At 44.1% G+C, this 27,889-nt stretch overlaps 3 protein-coding genes across 9 annotated transcripts in view; 2 read left to right on the top strand and 1 right to left on the bottom strand.

Annotated features, from left to right (window-relative positions):
• Window positions 1-7,231, top strand: part of LOC133399326 (KH homology domain-containing protein 4-like) — an 11,836-nt gene extending 4,605 nt beyond the window's left edge. The window contains exons 6-14 of one of the 2 annotated variants that reach the window (XM_061670824.1): window positions 1,447-1,637; window positions 1,883-2,091; window positions 3,150-3,210; window positions 3,484-3,541; window positions 3,730-3,965; window positions 4,736-4,840; window positions 5,180-5,262; window positions 5,341-5,459; window positions 6,505-7,231. In XM_061670824.1, the coding sequence (XP_061526808.1) occupies window positions 1,447-1,637; window positions 1,883-2,091; window positions 3,150-3,210; window positions 3,484-3,541; window positions 3,730-3,965; window positions 4,736-4,840; window positions 5,180-5,262; window positions 5,341-5,459; window positions 6,505-6,635 (1,193 nt within the window). In that variant the 3' untranslated portion in view covers window positions 6,636-7,231. The remainder of the gene's footprint in view (window positions 1-1,446; window positions 1,638-1,882; window positions 2,092-3,149; window positions 3,211-3,483; window positions 3,542-3,729; window positions 3,966-4,735; window positions 4,841-5,179; window positions 5,263-5,340; window positions 5,460-6,504) is intronic. The other variant, XM_061670825.1, reaches the window with a different exon arrangement.
• LOC133399325 (fibronectin type III and SPRY domain-containing protein 2) lies at window positions 6,844-16,217 on the bottom strand. Of its 5 annotated transcripts, none has more exons than XM_061670821.1 (13): window positions 14,215-16,217; window positions 13,955-14,148; window positions 12,945-13,040; window positions 12,390-12,623; window positions 12,278-12,300; window positions 12,018-12,139; window positions 10,768-10,944; window positions 10,536-10,670; window positions 10,163-10,319; window positions 9,224-9,357; window positions 8,981-9,113; window positions 8,191-8,367; window positions 6,844-7,519 (listed from the first exon to the last, which is right to left on the bottom strand). In XM_061670821.1, the coding sequence occupies exons 1-13, from the start codon at window positions 14,357-14,359 to the stop codon at window positions 7,261-7,263; spliced, it is 1,986 nt and encodes a 661-aa protein (XP_061526805.1). In that variant the 5' UTR covers window positions 14,360-16,217; the 3' UTR covers window positions 6,844-7,260. The 5 variants fall into 5 exon arrangements, with proteins under 5 accessions (XP_061526805.1, XP_061526806.1, XP_061526807.1 ...); XM_061670822.1 differs by having other exon boundaries at window positions 13,955-14,116; XM_061670823.1 differs by having other exon boundaries at window positions 15,236-16,217.
• Window positions 15,404-27,889, top strand: LOC133399324 (WASP homolog-associated protein with actin, membranes and microtubules). 2 transcript variants are annotated; one of them, XM_061670816.1, is made up of 11 exons: window positions 15,405-16,097; window positions 17,736-17,909; window positions 19,174-19,324; window positions 19,439-19,608; window positions 20,136-20,355; window positions 21,399-21,583; window positions 22,691-22,777; window positions 22,959-23,054; window positions 23,268-23,634; window positions 24,639-24,784; window positions 25,515-27,889. In XM_061670816.1, exons 1-11 carry the CDS (start codon window positions 15,510-15,512, stop codon window positions 25,680-25,682), a joined length of 2,352 nt encoding a protein of 783 aa, XP_061526800.1. In that variant the 5' UTR covers window positions 15,405-15,509; the 3' UTR covers window positions 25,683-27,889. The 2 variants fall into 2 exon arrangements, with proteins under 2 accessions (XP_061526801.1, XP_061526800.1); XM_061670817.1 differs by lacking the exons at window positions 24,639-24,784; window positions 25,515-27,889 and adding an exon at window positions 23,760-23,926 and having other exon boundaries at window positions 15,404-16,097.

Here is a 27,889-nt window from a genome sequence, read left to right as displayed (position 1 = left end):
TCATCAAATGTAGTCTGATCTTCACCTAAATCACAGGAATAAACAGTCTGCTTAAACTAATGCCATGCAAACAATTATATGGTTTTATATTTTAATTGAAAATAACGTAAACATTCACAAGACTGGGAGGAAAAGGTAAGTGAACCCTTGGATTTAATAACTGACCCTCTGGAAGAAATTACCAAACCAAATGTTTCCTGAAGTTGCAGTTTGGAGGTGCACGATAATCATGATGAAATTTGGACCGTTCATCTTTACAAAACTGTTGCAGTTTAGCAAGATCCCTGGGGTCTCTGGTGTGAATAACTCTTCTGGGGTCATGCCACAGCATCTCAATCGGGTTGGGGTCAAGACTTTGGGCCGCTCCCGAACACATTTTGTTTCTTCTGAAGTCCATCTGTTGTTGATTTGCTTCTGTGTTTTGTCCTTTCGGAACATCCATCCTGTTTTGACCATGATGCCCATTTCACCACGCTTCACATTTGGGTAAGGTTTTGATGTTGGTGTGTGTGCTGTGCCATTTTCCCTCCACACATGGCATTCTGTGTTGTTCCCAAACAATACAATTTTAGTTTCATCTGTCCATAGAATAGTTTGCCAGTAATGCTGTGGAACATCCAAGTGTTCTTTGGCAAACTTCAAACGAGCAACATTTTTTTTTTTGACACAAACAGCCATTCTCGTTTGTTTTACTTATGGTAGATTTGTCAACAGAGATGTTGGAATGAGTCAGTCATTTCAGTAGGTCTTCAGCTGACACGCTAGGGTTCATTTTGACCTCATTGAGCATTCTGCGCTGTGCTCTTTTAGTCATCTTTGCAGGCTGGCCACTCTTGAGAGGAGAAGTAACGTTGCTGAAGGTTCTCCATTTATAGGCAGTTTGTCTAACCGTTGACTGATGAACATCAAGACTTTTAGAGATACATTTGTAATCTTTTCCAGCAAGTTTCTATGTAAAGAACTGACCTCAACCCTATTGAAATGCTATGGCATGACCTCAAGAACGCTATTCACACCAGACATCCCAGGAATCTTGCTGAACTGCAACAGTTTTGTTAAGAGGAAAGTACCAAAATTCTGATCTGGAACTACAGGAAAAGTTTGGTTGAGGTTATTGCTCTCAAAGGAGGGTCAGTCTGTGATGAAATCCGAGGCTTGACTTACTTTTTCCTCCTTGTCCTGTGAATGTTTACATTATTTTCAATTGAAATATAAATTGAAAACGTAATTGTTTGTGTGGCAGACTTTAGTCTGCTTAAACTTTAGTTTAGGCAGACTTTATTCTTGTGATTTAGATGATCATGCTACATTTGATTTATGCAGAAATTCCAAATGGTTCACATACTTCTTCCTCCTACGATACATGTATTTATTATAAAGAATTAAGTATCACAAAGTCTCTTTGTGCCAACTGATGTTTTTCCCATAACTTTTCTGCAAACGTAGAAGCTGTCGCGAGAATAAAAGAGATCATCGCTGAGGATATGTTGAGGGCCTCTGCGGCTTCGGGAGGTCAACCAATGCCCATAATTCCGCCGCTCACACTGTACCCACAGCCTCCTCGGCCCGTCATCCAAACACCTAATACCAGCTCAACACAGAGTCAGGGGCATCGGCCAGCTGCTCCTCATCCAGGGGTAGGCAGTCTTGATCGAAAAACCTTTGTAGGCTAGATGTATTTTTTAAGTGGAGGTAAAGAAAGTGAGTCAAATGAAGACCATGTTGCCTTCACTGATACCCACCTCCCAAATTAAATAGCAGAGAGAAGATCCTTGGTCTAAAGATGAGAGCCATGGGTTACTGCATCTGCTGACATGTTTTGTTGCATGTATTCTAGTACCAACCCAAAATGTGTGTTGAAAATGTAATTCTTTCTTCATAGAACTTTGTCCACACAAAGATATTTGTTGGCCTAGAACAGTCGATGCCATCATTCAACGTAAATGAAAACGTCGAAGGTCCAGGAGGGACATACTTGGGTCACATCCAGACAGAAACGGGGGCTCGAGTCTTCCTCAGGGGCAAAGGTTCTGGCTACATTGAACAGGCGTCCAAACGGGAGTCTTTTGAACCGCTTTATGTCTATATCAGGTAATATACATTTTCTTAATAATGGTTGGGAAACCCTGCCCTACTCTACTACATGCTCATACTGTATATGCCTGGTTTGTAGCGGAGTTCACATTACAGTGGCACTTTAGAAGGCCAGTCGTGCTCACCATTGTTGGCACCCCTTCATTTTTTTTGCAAAACCTGTATAGTATCTTCAGAAATAAATGGAAATGTACCAAAGTTATGTCATCATCAGGTTTCAACTTAGATATTGTAATTTTAAAGAGAAGAAAAAACCTTGCACACCCTTTGCTAGCGATGACAGCCTCCAAACATTTCTTGTATCCATCTATAAGCTTTTTGCACTTCTCAGGTGGTAATGTGTTCCGCTCTTTAACATTTGCAGAGCTTTTTCCCCAATGGCAGATTTCAGCTCCACCCAAATATTTCCAATTGGCTTGAGATCAGGACTCGTTCTTGGCCATTTTTGAAACGGTCCATTTTTTTTTTCCCCCTTTTCAACCATTTCTCTGTGCTTTGGATCTTTGTCTTGCCTGATCTTCGCCTCAAACCAAGTTTTCTTACACCGGAGACACTTCGATCTAAAATCTCTTGAGAATTTTCTTTCACAATACTTGTGATACAGTCAAGGCCTCCAGTACCAGATGTAATAAAGCAGCCCCATAGCATTATGGATCCTGCTCCATGCTTTACTGTTGGCAGGGCGTTCTTTGCCTTAAAGCCTTCATTGCGCAGTCGGTCTGTGTGCATCACTAAAAAGCTCTTTTTGTTTCATCTCTCCATAAAATGTAGTTAATCATGTGCTGTTTTGTATCAAGCACAAGTTCTCTATGGAAAAGTGTTTCACTTGATTGATTTTCTTGAGAAGACATTCCACATTAAACTTCATGGGTGCCAATAATGGTGTGCATTGACTAATTGATTTGAATAGTTATCAAAAAAAAAATTTTGGGGTGGGGGTGACGTTTGCAAAACATTTATCGATCCCGAACGGGCATTACATAGAAAAGAAGCTGTTTGATACATTTTTCCTTTTGGCCCTGTCATCACACTCTTAACAATTTAATTTGTTACAGCCACCCAAACGTAGCGGGACTGGAGGGAGCCAAGCATCTCACAGAGAGTTTGTTAGAAACTGTAAGTTGATCGCTTCTCTGAACCTGAATGAGAGTTGTACGGAGGTTTAAGAAGGTGATGCTATCGAAGCATATAGTTATCACTGATACCCACCTCCAAGAGAAACAGCGGTAGTGTGAACCACCCGATCTCCAGAGATAGGTTCTGGGTGCTCTGCACCTACCCACAATACATTTCAACTGTTGATCAACTCTGCTTTTGTCCATTTATTGTTAATTATCTCTTTTTTTTTTTTTTTTTTTTTTTTTTTTTATTATAAATCTCCATCCACAGGTGAGAGCCGAGCACGCTCGCCTAAAGTCGTCGTACACGGCCACCGCCTCAACTCAATGTGAGTTTCCTTTCACTTTTTTTGACCGAACAGGGATGACAATATTAAACGTCACCTTAGGTTTCACTCTTCTCATGACACTTCCCACATCCTGTCTTTAGTGAGTGGTCAACTGTAGGTTGGTCACAGGCTGTTACCGATGTATGTGACTGACGCCGTTAACACCAGATTCTATACTTTCCTTTCAGCATACGCAGCTCATGGATTTCCACCTAATAGCAATTACTCTAGCCAGTCATCCTGGTATAACTACCCAGCCAATGGGTATGCTGGAGGCTATTCAGCGTACCCAGGAGCCGGTGGTTATTGGAGTAATGCAAATGGTCCCCCAAGTCATTCTAACATGTCGACAACCCCTCCATCTTCTCAGGCAATGGTTCAGTACCCGGTGTGTCCACGGAAACCAAATCCGTATATTGTGGAGGTAATCGCAAAGATTCAAACTTTTACAGTCGGTTGTTATGGACTTCTTTTATGTTAACCTTGGTCTTTTCAGTACTTGCTAATTTACCCACTTGTGAAAATACTGCAGCGCATAGATGAGACTTGCCTCTCATCTACCCAATCAATGAACAATTAATTTAAGCCACCACTACACTGGACTACTAATGAATACATCGGTTAACACGTTACTGGACATAACATTTGGATAATAATTAATCAAACACACCAAGAACTTTGTAAAGTGGAACTCAGTTGACGTTGATTTGATTCTGCATGTCATTGATTTATTAATTTTTCAAACCTAAGATTGGCTTGTTAACCTTGAAAAGGTGGTGTCAGTCCTTTGGTCCTCTTAACATAATGCGATACAAATAGGGTGAAAGCAAATGTTTTCAAGTATGCACTAGTCTGATGCTGACATTAGCTATGATTATTAATGATCATAGTTTTGAAATTTGGTGACTAGTATCTCTTTTTCAGAGTCATATGTGCCCAGGGAGCCTTCCATAGATGCACAGCTTTACTTGTTAAGACTATAATAAAACTACAGGTCATTGCTCTCTCTTGCTCATATTTGCTGTGCTCACTTGACCTTTACACCTATAAAATAACGCTTGTGAAAATGTGTTTTTAATGTAAAAGAGGTTTGTAGCATTTGTGTATGATTACCCAATACAATTGCCAGCCGTATTTTACGTTGTTTGACAATACAGTAAAGATTCTAAATGCGTGGGGTATTTTGTGTTAAAGGGTGTTGGTAGCCGTGACACAGCGGACCCTGTAGGATCTTTACACGCTCAGCAGGACGCAGGAAGTTCAAATCAGAAGTTCCATGAAGTCACTGAGGAAGAACAGGTTAGATGTAGAGTCTGCACTCACTCTGAATGTGATGTGATGGACGTTGCACAGACTTCATTAGGATAACGGTTTAACACACTCTTCAAACATCAGTTAGGGTTGAGGAAACATTGGTGCTCACGGGCTACCTATTGTTTTTTAAAAAAATGTACAGTGGGGCAAAAAAGTATTTAGTAAGCCACCAATTGTTAAAATATAAGGTAAATGCCCAGTGGCCCGGATTAAGAACAGAGTCATATGTGCCCAGGGAGCCTTCCATAGATGCACAGCTTTACTTGTGAAATGCTTGGGTGGACTATATAAAGCTCTTCATAGACATTTTGGGCTTGTGTTTAGCCAACCAGCTCCTCCCAGGAGGCTCCTGCTCTTCGAGAGTCCACGCTTCCTTCTCCTGTCATCCAAGACAAAACAGTCGAGAGGTTTGTCCTTCTGAGTTCTCCTTACTGTACCTCTTCCTGAACCTCCACTGGTGTTAATGAACATTTTGGACCCTTCAGGATCCTCATGCCCCCGCCACCGCCTCCCTTTGCTGCTCTCATCTCTGGCCCCCGCAAGCGACCAAGCGACACGACGACCCAAGATCCTGACAGTGCGCCCGACAGCGCCGCATCTTCGGGTACGCGCCTGTTTGTTTTCTCATATTCTGAGAGAAGAAGTGTACCCATCAAGAGACCTTTCCACAATGGCATCACACACATTTGTGGGTGGCAAAAGCCTTAGCTTTTCTGATCACACCCCAAGTAAATAAACACGTCAATTAACCAAAGTAGCACAATTGAGAAAATAGGCTAAATGGTTTGAATGACGACTTTAGTCTTCTTCCCTACTGTCATAGTTTCAATGTTTGAAGTGTCAGCCGAAAAGATGTTGCATGAGGTAAATTGCTTGGGAGATAGAATTCCGGTTGTAATTTTACATTTTAAAAGGTAAGTTGATTCAAAACAAGACATGGTAGAAATTCAAACACAGTTAAAATATGAACATTGACAAACTATTGCTTGGATTAATGGCTCACACGTGTCCTCTTTTGACGGAGAAATTGATAGATAGCGCTGATGTCAGCTAGCAGGCTAGCCATCATGTTGTGCAAATTTACTCAGACACCCCGACCAAATGTTTTAGACAAACCTGTGAGGAAATGCCTTTCTACAAACCTGATGTTGGAGGTTTAGTTCCCAGTCTGTCCCTTTTTAAGAAGGTCACAAGTAGCCACTTCTAAAGTAAAATGACATGGAAGATTTGTTTACTAGTGGTCCCGTTTGGAGAACTTGCCCCTTTTGCTACCCAGAACGTGTGACGTCATGGATAACTGGTCTTTTGACAAGTGGTCTCTTGCATGACACGGCATCTCCACCCCCTGTGGAGTAATGGAGGAGGAGTGAAGACGTGAGATTTTCTCTGCTGCTAGAAGCCACTAACATTGTCTTTTTCTATATGTCTTTTTGTCTTTCCCTTGTTCTCTCTCTTTCTCTCTTTCTCTCTCTCTCCACATGTCCATGGACCTACCTGCTTGCCACGGATGTCCTGACCTTGTTGACTGGGGGATCAAACTGACTGTAAACCACCTAACATGGGGCTCATCAATGGGTTTCTCTTGTTGTTTTTTCTCTCCCTCTCGCTCCCTCCCTCTTCTGTTTGTCTGGTATGATGTTTTCCAACAGGTCTTGTTGAAGATGTGCGCGAGAAGAAGCCCAAAGTGGTGATGGATGCATCAGGGCTGGTGCCCTACGGCGGAGACTCTTCCGATGAGGAAGAGGAGAGGACGCGTAGCAGTAAGAGCAGTAACTCGTGACCCCTTCAGAGATGTGCTTGAATTCCCCCCAAAAAAGAAAAAAAACCAAAAAAAATCCACTTTCACACTATAACACACCGGTTTGAGACGTCTGTTTCTTCAAGTTCTATTTGAAAAGAAGACACGGTGTAGTTCAAGTTCTGATATAGGCAGGAAATGTTAAGTTAAAAAATTAACAGTTTTCCCTTGCATATTTGCAACTCCCTACTTGCAAATAAAGTGAGAGGTTTTTGCTGAAAACTCACCCATTTGCTGTTTTTGTGCACAGGCTACAGCTGCCACCTTGTGGCAATCGCAAATGTTTTGGGGGCTGGGGGTTTGAATAGCCGAGGAACGCTGAAAATGTCCACCGAGTACTTCATGACTACAATGTAGCAGTTTTTTTTTTTTAATGAAAATCACCAGAGATTTATTAATCAGGACATATTTTATTTTTGTTGATCACAAATCAGCCCCATTTTTTTTTGTGTGTGTGTGAATAGAATTCAGATCGGTTTCAGATGGTATAACCACATGTGAGAGTGTTTTCTTCTCCTGGAAAATGGATGTATGTTCCCATGGAATACTATAATAAAAACACCTTAAATTTACACTTATTTCAGCTGACTCTTTTATGTCAATGTGATTAAGGATGACCTACGAATGTGTATTTTGGAGCCTCTATGCCGTTGTGTATGGTCAGAGCTCCTGGGCTGTCAAGGCCAAAGCAAGGCTGGACATAACGTTGAAAGTGACACCGGAAGGTGTGCAGGTGTTGTTCCAGATCTACGTTAAAGAATGACAGAGTGCCCCGGTCATAGTCCAAAGCCAACCCTATTCGGAATGGGTTCACCGTGATCCTCAGGTCAGGGCTCTGGCCGTTGTGCAGAAACTCATACCTGTGCCTGGGGAAAATAGAAAAAAAAATGTGTTTCTTAAGTCTTTGACATCATTGAAATATGTAATGATATGGTTTATAGTAGTACTGACAAGTCACTGGTCTGGTAAAAATGGAATTTCATCAAGTACTGTACTACACTCACTGACAATTTATTAACTGTACCTGCACAATCTAAGATCCTATTTAAAACATAATGATAATAATCAATACTTTTGCAAAGATATTCCTCGTATGACGTTTAATAATAATCCAATTTCAAATTCAAAATGAGATATTTGCAAAAGAACAATAACTGTCATCAGTTTGAACATGAAATATCTTGTCTTTGTAGTGTATTCGGTGTATTCTGTTTTTGTTTTCACATCTTAAGCTAAATAGCTGCTCAAACAGCATTTTCTTTTTTTGCAGCAAGGATATCCGATATGTTTGAGCGTTTTCTACAATATCCTGTCTATGGCATATATTAGATATTAATGAGATGGAGACCGTTTGCTCATTTATTCATTTTCAAGTATTTGTAGGCCAAAGTAGCATTAGAAATGAGGAATGCTAGTGGGGTGATGCTGGATATCAAGGATATTGTGTGTCGGTATTGTCACGTTTAAGGAGGGACCTATAATGTTCTGTGCAGAACATGGAGATAAATGACATCGCAGTGAGATGGCGCTCTGGTACCTCGAAGTAGTGAGGATGTGTCTCATACACCAAGAGGTGTCGTTGCCTCCCAGATAGGAATTTCTCTCCGTGTCCGCGTACGCGACTCCAATCCTGAACTCAGTCCTGTCGTCCACCTCCACTTCCCAGTAATGCCTCGCTCGCACCGGAGTCAGATCTCCGAGGACTGCTACACACCTGATAGACGTGTTAGGAATGTTTCCCACGAGAAATCCTCGGGTTCACGTGTTATTCTGCACCAAAATTTGTTAAAAAATCTCTCTTGGTAACTAACTCCTTTTTCACATTCAACTGTTCCCACACTGGAATCTCGAAGGAAGTTTTAAGTTGTCCTTTCATATTTAACAATCTATTCGACCAATTTCAACCATTTCAACTTCAAACTGTTCAACTCGTTCAAGATATCTTGAACTATTTTTCCACATTTCCAATGACCGGTCCAAATCAATGCAAACATTTGTTAGATCTACAGTACCTCTTTCTTTATTTCTCAACTGATTCAAACAAGTCCAACTTCATCATTTCCAGTTCATTCAGCTAGGACATACACATTTACAAAACTGTATTCACATTCGCCAAATGCCCAAACTTTCCACATACAGTAACTCCCGAACTACTTTTTTTAAATTTTACATCTCTTCCATATTTTTTGACTGACTCGAACCATTCCAACTTGAGTCTCACATTCTACATCTCAACTCAATTAATTCCACATCATTTGAGTTCAGTGTGAGCTCTTCAGCATTCTCACCCAATTTCTTTCAGAAATTGCATTTTCTAGTTTTCCTACCTGGTAAAGTTATTATCGTCTAAGGCCATAGCGCTGATTGGCAGTTCTTCGTCCCCATAAAAAATAGTGAAACCATCCTCAGAGATGGACAGACATGGATGGGCAGTGTCCTCGAGGAGATAGAAGAATGTGCCTGCCAACAGAAGAACATCATTTTATTTATTTGGGGTTTTTTTTAGACAGTGTTTACTGTTTATTCAGTAACCTGTATCCAAAACAAAGTAGGAAGAGGCTGCTTCTCACCAGAGGTGGAGATGCTGATGACCTCACTCGTGTCACTGGACCCACCGATATTGACTGCTCTCACAGAGATGAGGTAATGCTGACCTGCTTGAAGCCGGATCAGACACTGACACGTGGGCACTGCTACTACAGACCTGGGAATTAGGACAGACATTTTCAATATATGAAACTCAACAGTATAATTTCTTGCTCTTAATTTCTCCCCCCCCCCCTCGTGTTTTATAATTTATTTGCATTCATCTTTTCACTCCCAAAAACATTGTTATATCTGGACTCAAAACATGCACAAGTGTACAGAGAGAAATCATGGAAATGACCTCAACTGCTGAGGATCTGATGCTAAGAATAGATTTTTCTGGCACATCCATCTTGAATCAGCAGCCCAATAACCACGCTGGCTTGTTTGTGGATGGACAGAACCCCAGAAAAAAAAGATAAAGTACTAGAGGAATATAGGCTACTGTTAACTTTTTTTTTTTTTTGGATGGCCCAATAATCAAATGTCAACTGGGACCGCTTGCTAGTTTGCTACTGAGCACTGCTGACGTACTTTTATGCAAGGCACCGGCACCAACCTGCTCAGTGTCATACCACGAGGCTTTCTTTGCTGGCCTAAACACTATCAGACGTACTGACGTAAATTTTGCTTGAAATTGTATTTCCAGCAGTCTATTCTCTCGGCCGCACTGCTTCCAGTAAATGTATGTGGATATGGCTTTTTTCTTTTTTTCTTTTTGTTCAATCAGATTTTAGCCTCCGTGTTGTCATGTCAGTCTAATTCGCCCAGAGCCTTCAGAATCAGTCGGGCCGGCCCGGTGTAAACTATATTAGCCATGGGACTTTTCCTTCAAGAAATGACATTTGAAATTCAACGTCCCAAGGCCACGTAGCCGGCTCGTAACAATAATTGCTGTTGTAAATCTTGTAATGCCCTCTTACTCCGTGACCCCCTTCTCAGTGCCGGTGGGCGCAAACAGCTCAGTAAACTCCACAGTATAGGAGTCGACAGGGTCAGGGTTTCCCGACTCCCAGCGTATGAGAGCCGCCTCCGGACAGATGCAACACTCCCTCTGCTTGATCACCGGAGGTGACGGAACTGCAGCAAATTGACAAAAGCTTCAGCTTTGATACTGTCCGTCAGTCACGTGAGGTAGAAAAAAAAAAAGTACAGATTTCTGTTTTCGAATGAAGGGATGAAAAGTACAACGTTGTCAGAAAAATGAATACAGTAAAGTACAGATACCTGAAAAACAGTACAATAATGAGGTATTTGTACTTAGTTTCGTCCCACTACTGATTGATACTTTATTACCCGTCATGTATAAGGCCTTCTCACTGGCCGGGCTGATGCCTGTTGTGTTGGTGGCTGTCACCCAGAGCTCATATTGTGCACCGGGCAGAAGCGCTCTCACTGTGCAGTGGGTCTCTCTCACTTTTAACTTGCTTACTAAAGGGGTAAAGAATGGGTACTGGTTAAAAAAAAACCAAACAAATAATGAATAAAACGTGCATCGAGAGCAGATGGGGTCGTGCCGCAGGCGTACCATGTGGGGCAGCGGTGCTGTCCGCAGGCGCGTCCTGCAGCACGGGTCTGTAGTACAGCTCGTAAAACTCCACTGTGTCGTCGGAAAACAGACTCCAGCGCACACGCAGGGACGTCTGGGTGGCCGAGTTCGCCGTTTGGGGGTTGATAACTGGGGCGGATGGAGCTGCGGGACACCCTGTGGTCTTTACTTAGCAGCCGGTGTTGCAGTTACATAATGCGGCTCACAAAAGTGACTACAGCGGTGCCTTGAGAACAGACTTTAATTCGTTCCTCGATTACGCTTGTAACTCAAAAGAATAGCTATCGCAAATAAACTTTTCCTGTTGAAATGAATGGAAATAAACCCCAAAATACTGTACATCATATAAACATACAGTAATGATATAAATACGGGTAAACAGAGTTTTTAAAAGAATTAAACAGTTTTTGCCACACTTTCTCATTCAATTCAATGCACATTGTGTTGCTCATCCTGGTGTGCGCCCCTTGGCCACCTGGGGGCAGTATAAGATAGATCCATCCGTCCATCCATTTTCAACGCCGCTTATCCTGGTTAGGGTCGGGGCGATGGAGCCGATCCCAGGTGACTTCGGAAAACATTTTATTCAATTATAATGGGTGTCAATTATCTGCGGATCTTCACTATTTCCGGGTCGTTTTTTTTTGCAGAGGATAAAGAATATATGACAACGAGGACCCTTATATCGTTTGTCTACATGTGTTGCTGAACATTTGTGCTCAAATATCAGCTGCTTAAAGGATTATAACCCCCCCTGAATAGATGCTAATGGTTAGCCCCGGCCTATTACGTTTCCCATTATGTGTTAGCATTAAGCTAGTGGAGTAAAGGGTAAGCTATGTGGTTGTTTTAAATACGCAATTTGTAATTCTCTGTTTTACGTTTAGTTTGACAGTCAGCCTCAACCGGGAGTGGCAATAAATATCTTGACGTCTCTTTTCTTGAAGAAAATTGCCTAATTCTAAATCGGACAAACTGCTGCCGTTTGTGAGGTGAGTCGAGTCAATGGTACCATACCGCGCTCGTATTTCAGGCTAACGCTGCGAAGTCAAAACAAACAGAAAAAATGGCCGAACGACAGCTCGTATCTCGAAAAGGTCTTAATTCGAGTCACTCGTACCTCAAGGCACCACTGTCGACCACTCGCATTTTTGTAAATCCATTTGTCATGGGACAACTGACACAGTTGTCATAAAAAAAAAAAAAGCGCCAGAGCACGGAAACCAAACCTGGGACGACGTTAATGGAGTCCATCATGCTTTTGACATCCGACAAGTCTGCGGGCGGCGTTTGAAAATCAAGACTTGTCGCCAGCGTGAGGTCCCGCTCCTCTTTGGCGAACTCCTCAATTCTTACAATTTACAAAAACCGAATGGTGAATTCTGACATGTACCTGGATTAACGAATATGAATCAAATGACTGTATAATCATTCATCACTTGGAAAGTACACATTACCACCTATTCACACTGGATGCTATCTTGCTTACCGTTTAATGGTGGGAACAACTGCCTGTCGAAAAAACATGGAGATGATTTTAATCATGCGGACTGTAGATCGATGGGAAGATATGACGGACAGGGAAGTGGATGGCCGAATACCTGGAGAAAAAGTCGGTCGTCCTGGCTGCGGTAAACCTCCTTGGCTTCCTCGATGAGCTCCTTGGAGGCATCCAGCGCGTGCCCACAGGCCAGCAGCTGAGCGTACAGAGCCTCCAGCTTGCCCTTCTTTTCCGTTTCCAATCTGGCCGCACGTTGGTCATAACGCTGCGATATTGCCTGAAGCACGTCGGTGTAGTGATGCTCCAAGTGCTGCTCCCGTCGGCCAAAGTTCTCCTGCGCGTACGCGTTTGCGTCATTTAGCAAGGTTTCAAACTTGACCTTCCCTTTTCCCAATGACGTCACATGTACCGTATTTCCGGGTGGCAAAAGAGGGGAGCTTTCTCCTGTGGCAATACAAGTAAACAAACGTTTTCGCCCAACATTTTGGGGCGTATCTGGCAGCGTAACCCCGAAAGGCGACAACGTTTTTGTCGTTGGTTGAATTCAAGTCAGTGAGAGCCAATCGCTTTTCTGCCACCCGGAAGCATCTTGGCGCCCACTGTCGACACAAACGTTACGCTTTACTACTTCATTCTTATCAGTCCGACATTTTACCTCTACAGTCAGAAAGATTTCTTCCAGGTGTCCTGCAAAGTTCTCCATCTCGGCCACCTTCTCTTGCAACTGATTCCCGGTGCCGTCGATGTCGCTCTGCAAGGGTCGCGACAAACTTAAAATAGCCCCCATATTCAACGGAATGACCGTGTATGAGCATTTTTAAAAGTGTCGCTATTTTTTTTTTGACTGACTCAAACCCTAAAAAGCAGTCTTTTCAAATTGTGACATTGATGTAGTCGGGTATGGAAAGGACTTTGAGCGTAGGAAGACGGACAAGTCAGCGCACGAGTAGAACGACTAAGCCAACCTAGTAGAATGTCTGTCTTACTAGTAATGTTTTATTTCCCTCGATTGGTGCCACTTTTGGCCTACTAGTATGACCTCAAATTTGATATAAGGGATATGGAATAAATACTCGAGTGGCTTTCTCTATGCTACTAGTGCGTGCCATTTTCTGCATGCTAGTAGGTTCACTTTGTCATGCAAGTTGGACAACTACATGTTACTATAAGGCAAAACTGGGCACTAGTTGACAACTGTGTGCTACTAGTACTAATAATGACATGCAGTGCTTCACGAATAGTACGAGTAGCATATGTAGTAGTAGCAGCATATGTCAACTAGTGCTAGTAGGCTCTTTGTCCTTGATAGTAACACAATCCACAACTACAGTATTGCCACTTTTTGGCCTACAATACATAATTAAACCTTACTGGTAAACTACTGTGTGTCACACACTAGTAGCCTCCTGGACCCTACTAGTCACACCAAACTGTCGGTGTAGTTGTACTGCTATTATGGCACAGTTGTCCTTTTAGTGTGCAGAACTGTATAAGAAAAAAAGTGTGTGTGTTGGAGCTTTCAGTATTAGGGGGGCACTCCTGTCATTCTACTAGTGCGCTGAATTGAGCACGAAGCACGAACTAGTCACTGGACCTTTAGCTGGATTTCAAGCATATGGAATAAGCGCTCAAAAAGCTTTCCACAGCGGCGTTTGTTTCTCCCACCTCAATTCGAGCATTGTGAAGCACATCATCACGTGCGGCCTCATTGGCCCCGGCGGACTGCTGGGGGCTGGACATGTCTCTGTTCAACTCCTGGAGTTCAGCTTCTTCTGCAATCACATCCAGTCGAGCTCGCCTAATCTCATACAGATCCATGGGCAATGACTGTGGGAGAACATCGTCATACGCAACAAACCCTGAACAAAACGAACACAGTAAGACAACGCGCGCGGCGACGCATGAAAAGCCGCAGTGATATTTACCGGAATAAATCCGCTTTGACGCGACCATTGCGGGCAAAAAAAAGAAAAAGGCAGCTCTGGCCGCAGCTGCAACACAAGCAGAAGCTGTGACAGAAATAGACGAGGCAGGCCCACACGGATCAAATGTCAGAAACATGTGAAGCATCCCGAGAATAGAGGCCAACGCTGCATGTGTTCAGACTGATTCAAATATACAGAAAAGGAGATTCAAGTGACATTCAAGGGTTACAAGAATTGAGTTTCCGTTTCTGTTAACACAGGATGGAAATCCCCAAACTTGTGACTCAAAGTTCAGCACTACACCAGGGGGGCTGGTGCCTTCACTGACCCTCGAAATGTCTACATTTTGTTGATAATGGATTTCATTTCACATTACTTTTCATTCTCCTTTTGTGTGTGTGTTTTGTTTTAAATAAACACATGTTAAAAAGATGCAGAAACCTAACAAAAAAGTATCTTTTTTTTTGGAGCTGGATCATGGCCATTAGCTATTCAACTGGTTTTCTGTGTCCTATGTGCGTGTGTATTTCTTTCGCCCCAAAGAATTATGTAGGTTCAACCCTCCCTACGCTAAACTCAATTTCAAACTAGAAAATGCAATTTCTGTAGAAAAATATCGCATCAATGATGAAAAGTTGAAGTGAAAATTAAAAATTGCTGTGACGGAAGTACTTCTATAGTAGTTGACACTTATGTCAGAAGCCCAAGTGTGTACTTGGGCTCTGTTTTAGCCAGGCCCCCACCCCAAGACAAAACCAAAAAAAAAAAAAAACATACGACTAAGACGGCGAAAAAGAGTTGAACGCTATAGCTCATCAATTCAGTGCTAAATAGTTCTCAGTCTTTGCATGTTTTCAGCACTTCAAATATATCGAAGCGATTGAGACACAAATCCCCAGAATGACTTTACAGGGTCTTTAAATATTTGAAGTCGTCACAGTTCATGGTGAAAGAACGCCATTTCGATGCATTTATTTTTTAAATAATTGTCAAATGTCAAAACTGCTCAAATTTCACTCACACGCCAAGTTTGAATTGTGAAGATTGAGAACGGCAAAATATAATAATACTAAGAATAAAAATAATAATGATGATGGAAAAAGTCGCACGAACGCTCCATCGACGTGGTCTTGCTCCTGCGGGTCACTTTGATGAAGAAGCCGGAACCTCGGTTGTTAAAATCCCCACTCTCGCTGCGGTCCTCGAATGCACCGCGCGTCAGGCAATATGGCGGCCGGTGTAAACAGAGGTGCACTTTCGACGAGGCGGCCCGTCTCCCAACGTCCCCTCGAACAATGACTAACCTGGAGTGCGAGCGCCCAGACAGCCTGGAAGGCTGGGTCGCGGTCAAAAGCAACATATTCGAAGAAGCCGAGGTGTTCAAGCTGGGTTTTATCGTCGAGTGGAACGTTATCGAGTGCAAGTTCGCCGTCACCTGCCACGACAGGACGCTCCAGCGGCGGCGGCGGCGAGACGAGGCGAGCGTCGCCGGGGGCCATCAAAGCAGCTGGGCCGGCCTCTTCTCGCCCGGCGACTTGAAGCGCGTCCACCGGCAGCTAACGTGCGTCGGCGAGCAGCTGGCGGCCTGCTTCCCCGACTTGTCCGAGTTCGAAGACGGCAACATTTGGGATTTGCTCCTCCCGAGTCGGAAGTGCGCTTCCGCCGAGGAGCAGAGGGACTCGTCGGACTCCTCGGACGCGTCGTGTCGCAAGCTGGAAAAGTACTTCAGCACCGCCATCGACGTTTGCGGGAGGACGATCGTGCTCGACACGCTCTTCGCCCAGGATGAGCGCGACGTGGACGACTACTTCGAGAACCTCCAGGAGTTCAAGAGGGCGAGCATGCGCGAGCAGATGTCGCGGGCGAAGGCTCACCTGCGGCAGGTAGCCGAGACGCCGGCCCGCATCGCAAACGAGTCTTAAACGAACGAACAAGCTCTCTCTATTCGCGTATCTACGCTTTTCCGCTTAAGACAATGCAACTGGCAGCCATTTCCAATAAGATCATTATCGCCAATTAACTCAATGCCCTGGGAACGCCCCTTTTTTCCTTGCCCAAATGGACAGTGACGTCAGCGGCGGTAATATGCGAGATTTACTTCTATTTTATATATCGTCAATTTCTGCCAGAAACCCCTCACTTAGAAAACGGCAACATTTCAGCAAATAAAAACAACTGTTGGCGTTCTATCTTATATTGCTATCGTATACCGTTGCAATACACATTTTCGCAAATGATGCTCATTTATGACGGTGTCATCGATTAAAACGGGACGAACGCGCACCCGACGTCAGCTGTACTCATCGCGAGCTTCGCTCAAGCCAAGCTGTCGCATAAATAGTAAAAAATAATAATAAAAAAATACTCATCTTATTTGAGCCTAAAATAGTCATTTAAGTTTCGCTAACTTAATTGCCCACCTTAAAATTTTATCGAAGCTTCCCCCCCCCCTTTTTTTTTTTTTTTTTTTTTATAACCGTGTACAACACACAATTATGTCCAGTCGCTAATGTCATATGCCAATTTATTACGGTGCCATCAATTAAAATGGCACACACACGCACTTGCCAGGCACCAAATTAACAACGTGACAAAATTTCCCAAAAGTGACATTCTGTCAAAACTGTCATGTTTTTCACTTTTCCACTTCATATGTACAAACAAGTTATTGGGAGAAAGACAATCGGATTTCTTGCTTAAAAAAAATGCAAAATGTGACACAGCACAAATATTTGAAAACTGTCAACAGATGCTCTCTTTGTGCATTTTACTGACTGAATTGACAATCGAAGCGTTTCAATGAGTGTGGATTCCATTGAATCACAACCCAATGAATCGAAATTTGAATGGAATCACGAGATTAACCCTAAACCCGCGATGTTGTTAGGGAACGCATGCTAAAATGCAAACGATGGCGTCGTGACTCTCGTCTCGATTTACTCGCCAATCGACTTCATGTGAAATCTGCCTCCCTGGATGATGCGGATGCCCAGGTTGATTGCACCTTCTGCTATCTAATGGAAAAACATTTATTTGGTCTGCCTGTCACTATGCGTCGCTGGCATAGATAGACAAAGTTTTATGACCATTTTTATTCTAGACTACAAAACATGGAATCCACAGCACGTTTGCTGGTTGCGGCCAATTAGTGGAGCCCATTTTGCCTCAATTGCTTCAACACATCAACATCGTAAAACCTTTTGGGACTTTGACTTTGTGGGAAAACTTGGAGCAGTTGCTCGCAATCTTGTGAGTTGCTCTCCTCTTGAGTAAACGTTTCAATAACCAGTGTCTTTGTACTTCGGGACTACGTGTCCTTTGCACGGGAATCGGGTGATTTCACTTCTGAGATGTGGTCCGCAAGTCCCGTGATTTCGTTCCCGTCGTCCGCACACATTCTGCCCCCGCCGCGGTGTCGTTCCGCACAATCGTATTTAAAGGTTATTAGTAATGGACGTAGCATTGTAACGTGCGCGGCGTGAGTCAGCAATGAGCGATCGCGTCCCGTCTTCCCCTCTCAGCTGCTGAAGAGCCACGACGGCGCCGACCGGTTGGTTGCGCTGCTGGCCGTCTACGCGGAAGAGGACGAGGCCTACCAGGAGCTGGTCGCCGAGGCCACCGCCTTCTTCCAGTACCTGCTGCAGCCTTTTCGAGACGTGCGAGAGCTGGCCTGCCTCTACAAAATGGAGATCCTGGTAAATGAAAGCATGCCATTTCAAGGTCAAACGGAATCGTTCGATGACAACAAACAAAGTAAATCAAAATCGCTGCCTCGAAGCTTCGCCAGTCATCATTTTTCCACACTGACTAATGTGACTGCAGATTCACACACCGCTAACTAGAAATAAATTGGCCCGATGGCGGCGAGCTCGGAGGGAAAGTGTCCGTAAAAGTCCACGTTTTGGGATGATTTCACACTCGACAGCGAAGAGAACGTGTCACGCGCACCTCAGCGCCACGTCTACGATCGCCAAACGTAGCCGCCCATCGCTGACGTATTGTAATGGACCGTAGCAAAGGAGAGGCACAGCCGCCGCTTTCGATCACTTGATTCAATAAAATGAAACAAAACATGTATTAAGCACATACAAGCTCCAAAGTCGCTCATACTACAGTAGAATGTAAGGACGGCAAGCCTAAGTGGACAAAAAAAGAATACCCGGACCTTACGTGCACATTTCATTTGGTTTAATGATACTTTATAGAGTGATTGGTAGACTACTCCATTCTAGAAATATTCAATAGCTGCAGCCCTGGTGTTGATACTGTATCAAATTGAATACGTAATGTAATTAGCGACGGGGTGCATGATCTTGTGTAAGCCATGTGACTGAAGTGAGGAAGGGGAACAAGGGGGGGGAAGTGAAATGCTGATATTTAATCACAACAAAAGCGCTGAAAAAGTTGCATTAGATTTCCATTGCAATTTTTGGAACACGCTGCCGTGAAATCTGGCATTTTCGGCCGTAACCAAAACGAAACAAAAAAAGCCTGTGATGTTAAGAGGGAGCGTCATCCAAGAAGTAACTTGGAAGGAGACGACTCATCAGTCAGGCTGCCCGCTCTAAATTGGCCTAAAGAGAAAACCAATAAATACAAATAAAAATCATCACGATCATTTGTCCGTAAAAGTAGAAGCACAGCGGACAAGCAGTTTAAGTGCGTGTGCCTCACACCCAAGAGGTTTTTGCTTCGTATCTCGACTGAGGACCTCTTGTGTGCAGCTTGCATTGTCTCTTCCTATTTGCGGGAATGAATTTTCACTGAATTGAAGACTCTTTATTGTCCATAGGAACGGTTGTTTGCCTCGCATGAATGTATATGTGTATGCTTTGACACTAAATGGACTGTTTGAGTCCAATTTTTCATCCGTGCAATTCTAAAGTGCCCCCACATAAGTTTACTCATATGTTGAAGCAGCTTTAAAAAGGTGGCTGTTCCCACTGCTGTTTTACGCAGAAGTCCCTGGAGTTTGACGACTTGGGTCCTAAGCGGATTGAAGCTCTGGAGAGGGAAGCGGAGGAGTGGCGGGCCAAAGCGGAAGATGCTGTCGCTTCTATTCAGGACATCACCGTCACCTACTTTGCGCACACTTCCGAGGCCCTGGCTGGTGACGCGTAGTGTTGAATCGCCGTATTGATAACATGAGGGCGGCCTAATGAAGTGCCAATAAGTGCAGAGACGAGATCGCAAACTGACTTCTACCGCTACTGCGCACGTTCAGGTATGGCGAAGCAAATGGAGGAGGACAAGCGTCGCTTCGGAGCCGCCGCCTGGGCTTCTGCGGCTCCCCGGCTGGAGAAACTCTGCTTCCTGCTGGCCAAAGAAGCCCTGCAGCACATGAGGTCAACTGAGATGTGTCTGAACAGCAAGAAAGCGAGCATCAAAAAAGAGGTGAGCATCTCACGCGCCGCTTCGGCATGAGCAGACCGCTGATTTTTGTTATGTTTCGCTCTATTTGTCCCGCGGCGGTGCTGTGGAGACGGTCACACTCGCACACTTCCGCTTGCTATTCCTGTCTGTTGTCAAACTCCTCCCATCTATTGACAAAGATTCCCGGAAGCACGGATTCCTATAAAACCTGCCCAGGAAAGAGATTTTGTGCAGGTTTTGAGTTTGTCCCTATTAGTGTGTGCGTGAATATTTTTGCTGTATCTGTATCGTGTGTGTATTTTCTCTCATGGGTGAGAAACACCTACACACGCTCACTGACGGCCAAAGTGCTGTGCAATTTGTTGCAAAGCTGGGTCCCTAACCCCTGCGGGTTCCCTGTCTTCACATTGTTGAAGACTTGCTGAATTCTGTCATGAAGGAAGTGTCATTACAGATATGTTTTTGTTGTACAAATGGGGCGTCACCACAGTATGCATATTTCATGGAACTGACATTTGATTCTTCCATTTTTTTTTTTTCCTCTCCAGTTTGTCAGCTTGTACAGCAGAAACCAGAGTCAGAAAGCTGATTCTGATCCCGATTCGGATTCTGCGTCTGCGCAAGACCGACAGCAGGACTCTGTAGACCGATTGGAGTTGCAGTTCTACGAAACCCAACTGGAACTGTACAACACCAAGTTTGAGATCCTGAAAAACGAGGAGCAGCTTCTGGTGACTCAGACAGACGCCCTGCGACGTCAGATCAGAGGTATTCGTACTGCACGCGAGTAACACGCATTCTTAAATTGAATAACGATGTCGAAAAGACATCTTCAGAGCGATCATAACAGTACCAGATGCTCTCATTCCGGAATCGTCGGCCACTTGAATCGAACTTTCGACAAACTCAGAAAGGCTAGGCCAATCGCTTTCCTCGCCTACTTTTTGCAATGCTGTGAGCGCAGTAGCGCGCTAAACATAAGCGGATTAAAAAAGGGACATTTTTTGCTTGCCTGAAAGCCTCAAAATGGTTCATCTGCTGTGCCCATTTTATACAAAAATATATGCAAGCACATATGCAGTACCTTACAAAAGTGAGTACACCCCTCACATTTAAAAAAAAATAAAATAAAAATAAAACTATTTTAAGGTATCGTTCCATGGGAGAAACGGACGAAATGACACTTTGCTGCAATGCAAAATGTGCAGTGTACAGTTTGTATAACAGTGGAAATGTACTGTCCCCTCAAAATAACTCAACACAAAGCCATTCATGTCGAAACCAATGACAACGAAAGTCACTACACCCCTGTGTGGAAATGTCCAAATTGGGCATTGTCCAAGGAGCAGTAATGGGGGCCACGAAACGGCAACATTTTGGGTACCATTTGGGACATTTTCACCTCGGGGTGTACCAAGTTTTGTTTTGTTGCCATCATTAATGGCTGTGTGTTGACTTATATTGTGGAGACAGAAAACGACACCACATTCAAGCTGTACACTGTAGCGAAGTGTCATTTCTTAAGTGGTGATCCATAAAAAGCCACGGTGAAATATTTACAAAAATGTGTGGGTGTACTCATTTTGGTGAGATGCTGTCGTTTAGTGCACCACAGTAGGAATTGAGAATGGGTTCTGATGCTGTAATATAATTAAAAAAATGCCACTATCAACAAACTACTCCATAAAAGTGGGATGGACAGATGTAAAAACTAGACTGAAGCACGTCATCCTGTCGCACGAGTTGGTGAAAGAAAACAAAGGTTGGACAGAAACTTCAAGTTGGCTGACTGAACCTCATTTGTGTTTTAGAACTGAAGGAGGAGGTGGTGTATTATGATGTGTGTGAAGATCCAGAAGAGCTTCACAGCATGGTCCACACAGGACCTCAACACGCGGAGCCTCCGGCGATCCGCCAGCTCAAAAGACGTCTGCAGAACCTGGAGACCAAGAGAGGCGACATTTGTGCTCGGCGAGCATACCTGCGCAACAAAAAGGTGCCGCGAGCCAAAAGCGTTCACCCTCGCAAATTTGTTGCGCTGGTCCATGTGAAGAGCATGCGTTGTTGCGTTATTTCACACTGTCGTCGTGTTTGTATGTAGGGGGGGGGGGGAGCTGAGTTGAGTTTGGATTGTTAGTGGAGAGTCTCTGCCGCTTGTGCATGTACATTGCGCATTTCGGGTTCATATATAACGATTATTAGTTGGCGAGGAGGCTGAGAACCGATATTTGGATCCGATATTCATTTGAGGAAGGGAAAATATTGCCATCAAGAAGAAATAAATGCATGCAAACTCCAACGCTGAATTTTGTTTCAAGGCCTTTCAGCGTGATCAACAACTTTTCAGATTTGCAAAATGTTCAAAGTTTTTTTTAAGCTTAGACAATAGACATCTTTGTTTGGACATTCGAACAAAAAAGTGCAGAGAGCTCCGGACCATGTCTCATAAAGTTAAACGAAGACCCTAAAGTTTTCGACAGTAAATAATGTTTTTCAAAATCACTGTAACTGACATTTAATCTTTCTTTTATCTTTGTTTTCAATGCATCACTTAAAAGCACGCTAACAGAAAATGTAAACAAATCGGCGGTTTTATGTTTGCTTAAAACGAACTGCAGCGCGATGGCTCTGCTTGTGCAGTTTTTTTCTTTTTCTTTTTTCCGAGTGCTGATGCTATCATGGGAAGGTGGCGTTAGTCCGCTTGCAAGTGACGTACCGTTCGTCTCACGGGAGCTCAAATGCAAACGCTACACAGACCAAAAAAAAAAAAAACGTCCAAAAAAATGTGTGGGTAAAATGTCAAATAATAACTACTGCCCAAAAGTTTGAGATGTTGGGATTTCGGGCAAAATTCCAGGATGAACCTGAAATGTGCTGTGACCTTTACGGGTGAGCTTAATTGGACCTTTTGGAAACTTGCGCAGGTCGGGCCTGTTAAATGTTGAGTGCATTTGAGTGTTTTTGGGTCATTATTTTTGAACAAAGTGATTGATTGTAATACGCCCCAGTCGTGGGCTGTCATGAAGATTGCGATTGGACAAGCTTGAATGGCCACGCTAAAGTAACGAGAGATGATTCCTTTGGTCGCGACGCGTGTCTGTAGGACCAGTGTGTGGAGGCCCACGAGCAGAAGCAGCTCGCGGCCGAGCGCAGCTCCGTCGTCTTCGGCCGGCATCATCAGGTCCACTTGGTATGTCGCCACGGCAACGGGACAGTCAGAGAAGGTGCTCCCGCAACGGCGGCGGCGCTTAATGATTCACAATCGGATTCTCTCGTCTCCTCGCCGTGTCGGCTTCGACGTTTCTCTCTCTCTCTCTCTCTCTCTCTCTCTCTCTCTCTCTCTCTCTCTCTCTCTCTCTCGCTGTGTGCAGAAACGAGAGAAGAGGAAGGAGGAGGAGCAGAGGAGGAAGCAGTGGGTGGACCAGGAGCGAGAGAAGACTCTGAACAGATTAAGATCCTTCAGAGAGGTTAAGCCTGCTCTTCAAATACAACTTTAGCAATATTCTTACCTTTTTTTTTTTTTTTTTTTTTTTTGTATGACATTGGATAACTTGACCTTGTCATGCCGTAATAATGATTTGTGTTTTGTTGACGTCAATGTGAATACGTGTTTGACAACAAAGTACGCGCAATTGGGATACTTTCGGTCTTCACTGTCTTTCTCTCTCCGCTCTTGAAAGAAATGTCACGGGCAGTATGTCCTGAAGACCCCTCAGTCCCGGAGGTCTCCCGCAAAGTCGTCCCGTTTCTCCCAGCCGAATTCCATCATCAGCCTTGGCCCGCCTCCCTCTTCGGATGGGCTTGCACCGAGACGCAAAAAAAGTCCGGTGACGCCGCAACCTCAAGACCCGCCGGTCCAAATCTACTCTTCACCGTGGCCTCCATCTGGAATCCCCTCTTCTGTAGCCCCTACACGACCTCCTCCTCCGCCGCCGCCGCCGCCGCCGCCGCCTCCGGTCAGTACTTCCTGTGAGGACAAACCAATGCCGCTCAGTGACCGAGAAGAAGCACCTTTTCCAGCAAAGAGCACACTCACGCAACACATAGGTGAGGCTCCAACTTTTCATCTCCAACACTTAACTTTTAAAATGTCTTCGTTGCAAAAATACACAAAAGTGTACACCTTGATCTTTTTTTTAATGTAAAAAATATGCAACCTTTTTATCTTGAAGATCCAGTGGACCCGTGCGTACTTACGGTTTGGCGCTCGCCGATTCACCAATTCATGGACTTTTTCTTCCAATGGTTTTACATTTGTTTTTGTTTTTTTTCTTTTTGGGCTAGGAACGAACGAAATATGCAACTTTTTATCTTCATAATATAAATATATAAAATATCCTCATTGTATCTTGAAAACATGTATATTTTTTAGATTAAAAATAAATGTTATCAGAAAAAGATACATTTTATCCTGAAACTGACTTTTTATCTGAAATATAAGCCTTATTTCAAATATATGACCTTAGCTCGAAAATATGTAACTCTCCAAAATGTATCATTGCAAATAATTGTATTTATTGCGTTATTATTGTGTGTTTTATTGCACATCTCCCCATTGTGGAAAGTGATTTTATCTTTACTTTTTCTTTTGAAAATATCCAAATTGAAAAAAGACATTCTAAAAAATATTTGCTTCTGAAATGTTGAAACGACATATAACTTTCATCGAGAAAATATGCAACTTTTTAGTCTTTACACAAACCCAAAGAGTTCTTCACCCCGGCGGACATTTTCCAAATGTTTGCGTGACCTGCATGCGACTTAAGGCCCGAACTTGAACGTGTTCCATTAACCAGCGTTTGCAGGCCGTGCGTTGTGTTTGTGTGTGTTTTGCGCGTACACACTGTTGTGTCCTAAATTCCCGTCTCCCCCCTTGAGGCCGCAGGAGGTTTTTTTCCCACCCGTGCTGCTTTGCGTCCGCCCTCGTTCCAGCCAACACGGCTTCTTCTTTTCCCCCCCCCCCCCCCCCCCCCCCCCCGGGCTATTACGGAGGACGAAGGTCATCGACAGAAAGGTGAACCGCTTGCGGATGTGCTGTGTCGTCGCTATAGGAACCATGGACGAAGTGTTGGCCTCGCTGCAGCGCGGACAGATCCGCCTCCGAAAGGCCCCCGGACCCGAAGGGCCGCCTCCCTCCGCCGGGGACCCGAGAAGCAGTCTGATGTCGGCCATCCGACAAGGAGTCACCTTGAAGAAGGTCAGATGTTCCTCAGTGGAGAAGCTCCGAGGTTTTCTTAGGATAGCGCTAGGATAGGATAGTTGATGATCCTGCATTCCAGACCGCCGGGAAGCCCGAAATATCCGACACCTCAAAAGAGGAGGACTGATCGTGGCGAATCGGGATATTTAGCACAGCGCTGCCTTGATTTACAAGTCGAATCTGTTCTGTTGCCGTGCTCGCAACTCACAACGCTTGTATCTCAAATCATCTTTCCCCATTGAAATGAAGAAAAGAAAAGTAGCCCTTGACAGCATTGTACTTTATAAAACGATGCACTCGAAATATAAGTTAATAGAATGTAAAGAACGAAACATTTTATGCATCGTTATAATTCAATAGGCATTGTGCTGCTCATTCTGGTGTGTGTGCGCGCGCGTGTCCCTTGGTCACCGGGGCTCGTATGATACATGCACGCACGCACGCACGCATACTACAGTGGACCCCTGTTATTTGAGTTATTTATTTTTCTGAGTACGAGAACTTGTTTTTGATGCATGTCAGAGAGGTAAATGTTATTTTTGGTCCGTACGGCTCCTCATACGGGACGGTTGTGTTAGGGCCGTAGTTGTTACGTGACATCACCCTTTTCCTCGTCGGATGTGGTCAATTCCCAGTTTTCTGGAATCGTTATTATGAGTATTATTGTTGTTGTTATTACCGCGGCGTATTTTGCACCAAAGAGAACGCGGTTGTTGTTGTGCCGCAGGTGCTTCCGTCTCGCGCCGAAGTCCACGGCGGCAGCCGAGACAGCGACCTGGAGCGCAGCATCAAAGCCGCCATGATGAGGATGAAGAAGGTGTCGGCCGACTCCGACGACGACGACGAGGAGGACGGAGGAGACGAGGACGCGCGCAGTGGAGACTGGGACAGTTGAGGACTGAGATCGAGTCGTCTGCTCTTCCGACACCTTGACTGCTTTATCGGCTTAAGTTACGGCCAAATTTGGGTGCGGAAGCTCGCTCGGGTTTTTTTCAGTCGCCGTCTACTGTTACTCAACTTGAAACGCTGCGGAAAATGCATGGCCGGATGGACGTCGCCATCGGGACTTGCGTCTTCCCGTTGATGTTTGCAGAATTCACGTTTAGTAGGGATGTTCGGAAAGCTGTTCGAGCCTTTATTCCGTAAACCTGACGTCCATCTTAAAGTCCATGTATTAGTGCGCTCGCGACTTAGACAATCCACTAGTTGAGTAGAGCGACTCTCCAACGAGTCAAGGTTATTCCCTACTGCGGGGGTGTCAAACGAATTTTTGTGGTCAGCCGTGTTGTTGGTATGGTTTCCCGTATTCATCTTTCGTCGCCTCGTCATAGACTAAACATGTCAAACATCATAATACACATAAAATGATGTGATGGGGTCAGCTTTGGCCCCCCCCCCCGTGTGCCCGCCTATGTGACGTTTCTGCACAATACAAGGGACAACTTCGGCATACTCGTCGGACGACTACTTGTTGCTAGTGAGGCAAAACTGTACACTAGTTGACGTGTGTGTGCTAGTAGTGCGACTTGTGAACTGCTCCTGTAGATGTGAACAAGTCGAGTTTGATGTCACCGGTACTAGTAGCACAAAAGTATGCGTTCATCCCACGTGTGTTTATCGGCGCCGAGCCAACTTGTCTCATCTGCAACTGCGACGCGGCTTGGGCGCTTCAATACTGGAACAAGGAAGTGACGTGAGCGCTGTAGCGGCCCAGCTCATTCTGTCAAACGTCAGCTGGCGGGCCAGGTACAATTGGCGGCGGGACGCTATTTGCCAACCGCTGCACTAGTAGTTTCCTGGACCCTACTCTTAGCGCCAAAAGGCCAACGAGTATTTTTGCCTCACTAGTAACATGTTGTCTTACTACTATGCCAAAGTTGCCCTACTAGTGTGCAGAAATGTCATACGCTAGTGGAAGAAATGTTACTAGTAAGGCACAGTCGTTCTACTAGTGCACCCCAATTGTTCTACTCGCATGGTAAATTATTTTACTAGTGAGGACAGAGAGCGTGTGCTCAGTCCATGGACCTTCAGCTGGACATTGACTAAATAAATGCTGAAACGGCTTTCAGTGTGGTTAGCGCTCCCGCACCAACGGCTGAGGTTCAGGGTTCGAAAACGTGCGCGTTAGCTTCAATGAAGACTCGAGATGTGAATGTGAATGTGAGTGGGACTGCAACTCAGGGTTATTTTAGCAATCCATTCGGCTTTCAGATTAATCGACGAATCGGATTTAATAAAATAAATAAATAAATATATTTAAATTTTCCATTCTCTTATTCAAAACCAGGAAATAGTTTTGAAAAATTATTAGGATTCAGCTACTGGTTTGGTCTATAACGTCAAAAAAATGTGCAAAAATGTTGATAATAGTGTCCATCGTAAAAGATGTTTGCAAATGTCACAAAAGATGATCAGTCTGCGTTGTTAATACAGTAGGATATAATAAATATCATTATGATTTACTGTTGAGAGGCTGACATTCCGAGGATTTGGGCAATTTCAGGTGAAACGAGGTCTCCAAACGGTTCATCGATGATCAAAAAATGATCGATTCATTTGATAATCTATTAGTTGTCGCTTACCGGTTGCACTCTCGAATGATTATCTGCGTGGAAGACGGTTGGCTGGATTTGGGCGGTTTCTCGTGATATTTCTTTTCAGTGCGGCCTCAACGCTTCACTCTGAGTGACTCGACTATTTTTCTTGCGGTTTTTTTTTTTTTTTTTTTGCTTATCCAGTATTATGAATGTATTTAAACCCCATCAATCGAGATCTGGATGGGCCTAATTGTTTGTTATCCTTAATGTGTCAAAACTTTGTCTTGGACCCGCTGGCACTGACATTTCGTATCCGTAACGCCCGATTTCATTGCATCTGCGCCGTACAATGACAATAGCGGCTTGCTATTCTATTTGCGTTCGGTCATTGGGTTGAAATGTTTATATGCGCTCCAGCCAAAAAAAAAAATTGTAAAATGATGACATATTAATATTATTATTATTATTATTTTGCAGAATGTTTCTGTTGCTGCAAAGGTTGTATGACAAGTGTGTGAGAATGTTTGTTTGAATAATAAACGAGTTACGATTGAACACTTGA

The sequence above is a fragment of the Phycodurus eques genome, chromosome 2 (genome assembly GCF_024500275.1).
Source record: "Phycodurus eques isolate BA_2022a chromosome 2, UOR_Pequ_1.1, whole genome shotgun sequence".
NCBI lineage: Eukaryota > Metazoa > Chordata > Actinopteri > Syngnathiformes > Syngnathidae > Phycodurus > Phycodurus eques.
The sequence above is the reverse complement of the archived record's forward strand: the minus strand, read 5'-3'. Positions and strand labels throughout refer to the sequence as shown.